Source organism: Dipodomys spectabilis, unplaced genomic scaffold (genome assembly GCF_019054845.1).
Source record: "Dipodomys spectabilis isolate Male_0828 unplaced genomic scaffold, ASM1905484v1 ptg000197l, whole genome shotgun sequence".
Classification (NCBI taxonomy): Eukaryota; Metazoa; Chordata; class Mammalia; order Rodentia; family Heteromyidae; genus Dipodomys; species Dipodomys spectabilis.
In genome coordinates, this window is record NW_024870874.1 from 278,454 (window position 1) to 288,585 (window position 10,132).

At 40.9% G+C, this 10,132-nt stretch overlaps 1 protein-coding gene across 2 annotated transcripts; it reads left to right on the top strand.

Annotated features, from left to right (window-relative positions):
- Positions 1–1,758: 1,758 nt before the first annotated feature.
- On the top strand, positions 1,759–9,888 carry Tac1 (tachykinin precursor 1). 2 transcript variants are annotated; one of them, XM_042696051.1, is made up of 7 exons: positions 1,759–1,775; positions 2,218–2,349; positions 3,277–3,373; positions 3,846–3,890; positions 4,366–4,389; positions 5,820–5,873; positions 9,363–9,888. In XM_042696051.1, exons 2-7 carry the CDS (start codon positions 2,227–2,229, stop codon positions 9,410–9,412), a joined length of 393 nt encoding a protein of 130 aa, XP_042551985.1. In that variant the 5' UTR covers positions 1,759–1,775; positions 2,218–2,226; the 3' UTR covers positions 9,413–9,888. The 2 variants fall into 2 exon arrangements, with proteins under 2 accessions (XP_042551985.1, XP_042551986.1); XM_042696052.1 differs by lacking the exon at positions 3,846–3,890.
- Positions 9,889–10,132: the final 244 nt, after the last annotated feature.

Here is a 10,132-nt window from a genome sequence, read left to right on the forward strand (position 1 = left end):
AGGAAAAAAAGTCATGGTCAATGAAGAAATGAGGAAATGTTATTGGTGTGGTATGGTGTGTGTGTGTGTGTGTGTGTGTGTGTGTGTGTGTGTGTGTGTGTGTCTGTGTGTGTGTGTGTCCCTACTGAGGCTGGAACTCTGCCTGACTTTTTAAAATTATTATTATTTTTAATATATTTTTATTGTAAAGATACTTACAGAAGGGTTACAGTTATATGAGCAAGGTAATGAGTCCAGTTCCTATTGAGCATTGTTACATCCTCCTTTATATTTCCGCTATCATCCCTTTCCTTTCCACCTCCCAACTCCTCCCTTCCCTCTCCCACCCACTTTCTGTCACAAAGTTGTAAAGTTCATTTTCAACTGTCTTGTACATCTCATTGTTACAATGGGTCATCCTGTATCCTTATTTAGGAAAGCCATAGTCATACGCAGAATATAACTTGGTCTGCCTGACTTCTGCCCAAAGCTGGTGTTTGACCACTTGAGCCACATCTCCACTTTCTGCTTGTGGGTGGGTGGAGTGTTAATTGGAGATTAAAATCCCAAGCTAGCTTCAAACTTCAGTCCTCAATGTCAGCCTCCTGAGTTGCTAGGATTACAGGCCTAAACCACCAGCACCCAGCTATTAATGGTTTCAGTTGCAAACTTTTATTTCCCTTACACATTATAGTAAAGGCATAACTAATAAAAGAAAAAAGATACGATACTAAGAGTAAACAATTCCACCTACAATGCAGATGCCATATCATTTAGCTTAATTTGAGAAGAAGGACAAGTTTGTGGGCGACAGACAGATATTACTTATCTAATTATATCATCAACCACCCAGTTAGTCTCTTTGCTCTGCTCACTTTTTCTATGGAGAACTCTGTAACTGTTGAGCAGAGTCCTTTAGGAATGCCCGTGTTGCCAGCTGGTTTTGCCATCTTCTGGAAGAACGGGTAGGGGAGAAACCTCCACCTCCCCTTCCATCCCGCGCTCCTGATGAGCAAGGATGGACATTAGGGAAGAAAAGACGTGTCACTGATGTAAGACTAAGGCTGCGCCACGGTTCGAGTCTCTTTCTCGCAGATGCAAAATGAATCCTCCATTCTTTGCAATCCCCCCCTTGTAAATGCTGGGTTAATGGCAGTGTTCTGGCTGATGGAGGAGAGGAAACACCTGAGTGTGCAAGAGGGAGCGAGGAGGGACCATTCTCCCGTTCCAACCAAAGTGAACCGCTCTCGGTCTTTCTGCACCGAGTTATTCAGCGGTTCTCCGAAGTGCAACTTGGCCCCGCGTCTCCGAGAGACAGAAAAAGTTGCCCGAAGTCGGAGCGGTGAGTCACGGGCTGGCGTGGGGTGAGTCACCGCAGGTGTCTCGGAAGAGGGTCCGGCCGGAGAGGGAGGCGCGTCCGATGCCCCGGGGGAGGGGACCGGCCGCGTGGGAGCGAGGGCCAGACCTGGAGTTGATCAAATTGCGTCACGTTGCACCCGACCCGGTCCAGATGTTCCGGACACCGACGGGTTACCAGCTCGGAAACTCTCGATCACGCAGGCGAAAGGAGAGGAGGCGGCTAATTAAATATTGAGCAGAAAGTCGCGTGGGGAGAGTGTCACGTGGGTGCCCCGGGCTCGTCACGCCTGAGATAAATACCGCGAAGCCCCGGAGCAGGCAAAAGAGCGCGGAGCCGTTCCTCCCTGCCCGCAGCCACCGCGCGCGGAGCCGCCCGACCGCGACCGGACCCACCGAGCCCCGGACCCCCTCCCACCCCCGAGGGCCGGTGGGCCGCAGTAAGTACCGCGCCCCGCTGCGCCCGCCCGGGCTTCCCGGCCCTCCCAGCCCGGAGCACCGGTCCCGGGCTGCAGCTGGCGGCGCACGCACGGGTGCAACTGGAGCCCCCTTAGAGAAACCGGTTTGCCTCCCTTTGTCTCCCGCCTGCAGTCTCCCGGGCTGGGGGAGGTCACTAGGTGTGGGGGTCTGGGGTGCTGAAACTCAAGGAGAAAAGAATTTGAGAATGTTGGGGTACAGGCGGGATGTTTAGCTCCGATGGATTTTATCTTGGCACAATCAGAACCGAATTTCGTTCTGGGGCTCCCCTAAACTCTTGCATGGCCACCCTAGATGTGTGTGTGTGTGTGTGTGTGTGTGTGTGTGTGTGTGTGTGTGTGTGTGTGTGTGTGTGTGGTGTGTAATTTCCCTCTCTCCTCTGGTCTTCCTCCCGACTCTCTCCAGAAATCCAACATGAAAATCCTCGTGGCTTTGGCCGTGTTTTTTCTCGTCTCCACTCAGCTATTGGCAGAAGAAATGGGTGCCAATGATGATCTAAATTATTGGTCTGACTGGTCGGACAGTAACCAGATCAAGGTGAGACCCTGTCCGGTCCGTTATGATCCGACCTGTGAGCTGTTCTTCCCGTGCTCCCCAAACTGTTCTCTTCCCCTTCCATGCGACCCGGGCTAGACTGGCGGGAACTGAAATGGCCAAAAGACGCATTGGAGGCGCGCGGTGGGCTGGAAATGGGGCGCCATCCCCCGGGTCCCGCAGGGGATTGGGGGCGCAGAAAATAAGTTCCCTTCTGAGGGGTTGCTTATGGGGTCCAGGAACCCCCTGAATGAGTGAGGGGCAGCATGTTCCAGATGAACCCGTGCCCTCACAGGGTTGGAAACCCCACAAGGGGTCATCTCCTGGTAAGGGAGATTTCAGGGGCTTCCTCCAGGTGCATTGCCAGAGCGTTTAGAAATGCTGGGTTAGAACAAGAGAGCTGGGGAGGTGCGGGGAGGGGGGCAGGAAGGGCGGGAAGGGGGTTGAGACGCTAATTTCCTGACTTCACATTGAATGTGAGCGCACCTTAAGTGAAAATTGCCTACAGCGGGTCAGTTGTAAAATATGTGCACCTTCACCCCAATTCCAACGTGCAGGCACCTGTGGGCATGTGGGCCAGTGAGGGGCTCCCCAAGTTCATCTCAGAGACAAAACAAGTCCGATGGCAGCGCACTCGGTGGGTGAGGGTGTCCAAGATGCGAGGACCAGCAGAAAGCACTCAGGGTTGCAAGACACTGCTGCGTTGCTCCCACCTAGGCGAGGCTGGCTTCCTGGAAGAGGCAGCGGGCCTGGGGTGGGTGGAGACGGAGAGGCCTCTGTGACAGCCCCTTCTGACCACTCTAAGCCAAGACTGAGAGCAGCTGGGAAGCGACCTCAGCTCGCGAGCCACTGGAGGGCACCGTGGGAATGAATGATGCGGGTCACTGTGCGCCTCACAATGGATTTCTCTGTGCCCTGTTTCCCCCCCAGGAGGAGCTACCAGAACCCTTTGAGCATCTTCTGCAGAGAATCGCCCGGAGGCCCAAGCCTCAGCAGTTCTTCGGATTAATGGGCAAACGGGATGCTGGTGAGATGAGCCACAGTCCTTATCTAGATCTCAGGGGCAACGGGCCCCTTCTGCTGGCTGGTTTCTGAGCGCTCAAGTGTCTCCCAGTCTTTGAGAAGAGATTTCCACCCTAAGGGAGTTGTGATTCCCAGGGCAGGGCTGGCCTGTAACTCCATGACACACACACTACCTAGTGATGCAGGGAGAGATTCATTTCTCCTGCGTCACAGTATTAAAGCAAGAAAGGAAGAATGATCCTTAGTTAAGCACTTCCCAGACTAAAAATCCAAATCACAAAGAGGGAGAAGACAGGAGCTTCTGGGAGTGTGCTCTAAGTGGTCCTAGGGCATGTGGAAACTGACTTGGGGCGTTCTCTGGGGCTCGGCTCGAATGTGCTGCTCCTTGCTGCATGATAGAAATATTTTCTTTCCTTGAGTTCATTGCACCATCTCTGGAATGTATGAATAGTTAATATCAATTCATCTCTTGTCAGATTCCTCAATTGAAAAACAAGTGGCCCTGTTAAAAGCTCTTTATGGTAAACATTCCTATAACTATTTTACTCTTGTGAATGCACACGTAAGAAAGTGAAGCAAATATTGTGCTGAACTCAAGCTGTTTAAGGCCTGTTTATGAAATAGCATCTCTGTCTCTCTCTCAATGTGTGTGTATGTGTGAGCATGTGTGTATGTGAGCTGAAATGGGGTGCAAACCTCAAAGACAGAAGATGAGAGAGCCTTACACTTAATAACAAGGCCTCAAGCATCCCACAGCTCTAGATTTGAATCTGTGGTCCATAAGAAGCATTTAATAAACATTCTTTTTGTTTGTTTAAATATTAGGCTTTTATTAGTAATTAGTTATTATTTATAGTTCTGCTATTCATCATATATATACACATATATAAAGCATCCCATATTTTGAAGATCAGTTTATTTTACAATTCTTTATTAAAGATACAAAGTAACTTCTTCAAAAAGTTTTCTTAATAAACATTTTTTACTTTCTTCTAGGACATGGCCAGATCTCTCACAAAAGTAAGTTCAGAATTGTTTTGACACTTATCAAATGCTAATGCTAATTATATTAAATTCTACTGTATTATCTTATTTTCAGACATCACTAAGGGCCTAATGTATTTAGCTAAAACAATATAAGAAAGTAACTCACCCACAATATGATTAAATAAATGAGTAGTATTATAACATCTGTTGTTTAGGCATATTATACTTACCAAAAAGATGCAGTACATTGAGAAAACAAAAATGAAAGTCCTTTAGCACCTGTAAACTGCTAGTTTCAGATTTTAGTACTAAGGTTAGAAGTCCATCACATGCATCCATCTCCCATCTCTACCCTCCATGTGCACTTACACTGCAGGAACCCCAAAATTTATAGACACATTTTAACTCAGTGACATGACCCCCACAGTAACCTCATGTGGAGGGTAACATCCAGAATCCAATTAAGTAGAATGGGTGAATTAGAATGGGTGAATTATCTGAATAGGGAATCCACAACTGAAGTAAACATGGATAGAAATGCAGCTCTAATCCCATATTTCAATGGGAAACCTCACTCTGTAAATCACTGTCTTAGGGCAGAATTATGGCTTTGGAAGATCATTAAGTTCTCCTTTCCTTGTTAATGACTCCAGTCCATAGGGAGTCCCCAGAGTCCATTTTAATCACAGGGTCTAGTTACATGCCCTGTCTTGGATTCCATTCACTGAGATGTTGGGTAGGCATTAATCAATACAGGAGAAGCTCTGCTCTCAACTAATAAAGCAAAACACCGAGAGGAATCCTCTCAGTAGCCTTAACATTATAACCTTTTTATAAAGAGTTCATCTTTGAGAATAAACAATTGTTATTCATATTGTCTTCCTAAGGATTTGGTTATTCAAGCAAATTATACATAGTGAAATTCAATATAATAAAAGCAAATTTACCCTACAAATGTCAAAATTAATATATTTTCCTTTAAAAAGTATTTTAAAAACTTCTAATAAAATAGTGGCCTTTTGGAATATGGCAGTCATCAAGGATAGATATCTGATTTAACTAATAATGGTCACTTGCTAAGAAATATAATATATTCAGTCACATCATGAAATAGCTTGGGTATTATTCTCACCCAAATGTAAATTGACTCTCCTCAAATCAAAGTGACCTCAAGAACCAACAATGGTCAAAATTTAAGGTAATAGATAAAAATATAAAAAGGATAAAAGAGAGTGCTAGCATTTAAATATAGAACTGACAAAATTAATTTCAAGCTATTGTTTTAGTGCAACGTGTAAGACTTATAAGGAATCTTCATTTCGTTGGGCTTGTCAAAATTCAAAATAGATATATATTTATTATATAGGCATATATTCAGAAGCTTGCTTTATTTTGTACTAGTCATAACCATTTATTTCCTCAAAGACATACATATTAAAATACCCCTAAATGTATTTTTTCAGGGCATAAAACAGATTCCTTTGTTGGACTAATGGGCAAAAGAGCTTTAAATTCTGGTATGTATAAAATCATGACTAAAAATAGTATCGCGAAGCTACTTCTGTTATTTTTGTCAAGTATAGTTTTGAAAGTATTGTACAGGAACAATATATTTAAATCAGTACTTTTGGCAAGCACATTTAATGGAAGCAATCTAGCCAAAACTGGATTCACAGCTGGTTAATGTCAATCTATTTCCTTCAAATCACCAGCTTTACCAGTGTCTACCCCATGTAGTCATACCCACCTTTAATCTTTGGTCAGATCTAGTCCTCTCCTTACAGTTCTGTTCCATAATTAATATTCAACCTTACTGAAATAAGGGGGGGAGGGAAGGATGCAGGGAGAGATGAAAGGATCAAAGGGAAATGTGAGAATTTTATAAGACATTAGATTTGGTAATATTCCAATGCAAAAAAATAAACAAAGCACACAAAATTCTTATACAAATATTTTGCCCTTTAAGAAGTTACAGAAGTCAAAATTTAAATGTCCTGATGGATGTTGGTGAGGATGAGAGTAGTATGGTCACTTCCAATCCCTTCATACAGGAGCATGTTCACGTCATCCTTGAGTGCAGCTAGCTCCAGCTGCAAAACCTAGGAAATTCTCATGATACATTTTTAAATCTGAGCAATCATTTCACTTAATCTAAAGGTTGTATTTTTTTTCTTCTCCTTAGTTTATATCTTCTATGTGATTCTCCTATGACATATATATAGACTCTTTAAAAAAAAAAAAACTCTTATTCATCACATTATTTTCAAGGCTAAATAACTCAATAATGTTTTTTATGGAATTCAAAATTTTAAGTACATCCAAACCTTGGAGATCTTAGTCTAAATTCCTTGAAATGGCAATTTAAATTCTCTTTGTTTTATCATATTACATTAAAATAGTACTCATTTAACTAGCTAGAAAGTCATCAGCAATTCTCTTACTTATTTATAATATTTTTATTCCTACAATATCTGTATGCTGTGCTGATTTTATTCTTGAGTATTTGCATTCACACAAAATAATCATACTAGTATTTATACTATTTCTTTACTTTGAAATTTTTGGTACTACCTTTGTACTTACTCAGCAAAAACGGTGGGCCTCCTCAACTTTTAGATTTTAAAGATGTTGTTAAGTGTATCCAATGAACATCTTGCAATTGTTTTATTAATATATATTTTGTTCCATCTTTTGGACATGGGATACAAATTTAAACCACAGTGGTATTGGTTTGTCTCTTACATACCTGTGGATCTCTTAATAATGGTATAGGTCATTAATAATCCATCTTCAAAACTGATTTTCAGAGCATATTTAACTTCACAAACAATATGGGTACTGTGCAAGTTAGAACAGATTGGATGTACAATATGTAATACTATAATTATAGATAATAAAAATAGGATGCACTATAATGAATTGGGATCAATTTTTAACTAAGACTTTATTCTTCCATTTTTATTATGAAAATATAGGAAAAATAGGAAAGATATAATATATAATCAACTGGGGATTTTTACATATACTGTTGATACAGGATTAGCATTATCTTTTTGCATAGCTACAGCTCCTTATAATAATCTGATAAATGTGCAACTCCTCAACAATTCAGACACACAGAGGAGTTGGCATGTAGTTTCAGAGAGCTCAAGGACTAATTAAGAGCACTACTCTTGGAAGAAGAGGACATTATGTCCCAGCTAAATGGTTACTCTTTCTTTAGGTACTTCAATTAGCATTCATCTCATTTCTGAGTGGAACAAAGTTGTCTTACCTAAAGCTTATAAGGAACTGGCTTGTGCTAATTATTCTTCTAATAAGAGAGGATGAGAAATGAACTTCACTGTCCATCAAAAATGGTCAATTTGGAGCTCAACTTGTTCTGTCTCTGATTTGCATGCATAATTGATGCAAAACACTTAGCTTATTGTTCACCTCATATCAGTGATTGGTGAACTTTATAGTTCAGTCTTAGAAGGGGGAATGTGATAACTCTGAGCCTTTTACCCATCTGTGCTCTCAATAAACTCTTCTCACTGAGAAGACTATTTAGATGAGTTCCTGATTCTTAGTAACCCATTTTTCTGTTTTGTGTTTTTTCATTTTTTATTTAAATTCAGTATTTTGTACAGGGACCACCAGTTTTCTAAATGCACATTAGATTCAGTATAATGCAAATTGAAACATAAAGTATGAGCTAAGATGATGAAAAATATCTCTGATTATATGACTGATCCTTAACTTTTATAATTACAGATCCCATGAAATTATACATGATTAATATACTAATGTAGTTTAACAATTTTATCTAGAGAGTCAAAGTATATAAATTACTGACTAACTGATGTGTTATATACCTTTTGATGTGTAATTAATCTTGTCAGGGTGCTAGGAGGTAAATTAAACTGACCTGTATTTTGTGGACTTACATTTTCATACAGAAAATGAAGTTGTTTTTCATCTTAAGGATAATCTATCATTGAAATATACCTACCCTCACATACCTCAAACAGAGATAAACATTTCTGAAAGGAATAAGTCATAAATATTTTAGGCTTTATGTGCCATGGGATCTCTGTAGCTACTATTCAAGTCTGCCATTTTATAGCCAAAGCAATGATACATAACACATAAATAAATCAAAGGTGTCTGGGTTCCAATAAAGCTTTCCTTATAAGAAGAAATGGTAGGCTAGATTTGACCTGTGGCCTCTTCATTTTTTAACCCATATCTTATCATGAAAATTCCATGTTTCACATTTACCCTATTAACATTGGTTACTTTCAGCCTGATTCTTTCTATAATGTACTGTATCTGCTTGAAAAAGCTGCTGAAAATCCTCAGCACCACATAAGCAGAAAAAGCCGGAAATTGTGCTGTGGCTCAAGTGGTAGAGTGCTAGCCTTGAGCTAAAGAGCTGAGGGACAGTGCTCAGGCCCAGAGTTCAGGTCCTACTACTGACCAAAAAAAAGGAAAAAGAAAGAAAGAAGAGAGAGAGAGAGGGGGGGGAGGGAGAGAGAGAGAGAGAGAGAGGGAGAGGGAGAGGGAGAGGGAGGGAGGAAGAGAAGGAAGGGAGGAAGGAAGGAAGGAAAGAAAGAAAGAAAGAAAGAAGGAAGGAAGGAAGGAAGGAAGGAAGGAAGGAAGGAAGGAAGGAAGGAAGGAAGGAAGGAAGGAAGGAAGGAAAGGAAGGAAGGAAGGAAGGAAGAAAGGAAGGAAGGAAGGAAGGAAGGAAAGAAAAAAGAAAGAGAGAAAGCTGCTGAAAATCAACATTGCACTATATCCTGGAAATACATTGTATAAAATAGATTGACAAAGAATTCAAAGGATTTATGGTCAAATCTTCTAATCAGAATAGAGAATGAGGCAGGATTGCAAGATGTACAAATCAAATTCCTAGAAATACTTTTTGAATGGGGAGTAGATCCTTACCACAAATTAACCGATGTGTCCATAAATTTGACTCCTTCAGTGAATCCTCTTAAAACATCTTCTCCTCCTGTTTTCAGTGGCCTATGAAAGGAGTGTAATGCCGAATTATGAAAGAAGACGTAAATAAACTATGTAAAATGTATTTATTAAGCTTCATTTGTGTCAATGGATAATGAAAGGTAAAATAAAACATGCACTATGATGAATAATTATTTATTTAGTAACAGTTGTTGTTATGAGTTAAAGACTCAGAAAGTGTTTATTTTTCTTATTGTGTCAATGTGTGTTGTAAACTGGTGTTGTAATGATAATTCTCTCAAAGTTAGATATCAATGGTAATTTCTCAACAAAGCACAGTATCCAATCCAGTTGTAAACACTTGCTAGTGACAGTCAGTCTCCAGAGAAAGAAACGGCTGCTCTGAAGCATGAGTTACTGCTGAAAGGGAGGCACTCCTGCCTGTTCCTGTTCTCCCACTGATTGCTTTCCTCGTGAAAATATACTGAGTCTGCTATCAATTTGTATTTGTATCCTTGCAGCATGCATCATGTTCTGTGACTGTATAGAGATGTTCTTAAAGGTTTTAATGTGATTCTAATGTATTCATTCATTGTATGATGTGTTGTGATAGCTCCCATTTTAAATAAAACAAAAAATATCTTCAGCATTTTTGTTGTACTCTTTCATTAATATGTATGTCAAATCAGTAGCCTCTCTCTTACTAGATATGGACTGTATAAACATATGAAATGTGCTTTGGTTAAAACGCAGTTTCTCTCTCGCTCTCATTCATATACACAAATACATCTACATACATGATCACATACATAACTATGAGCCCCCCCAT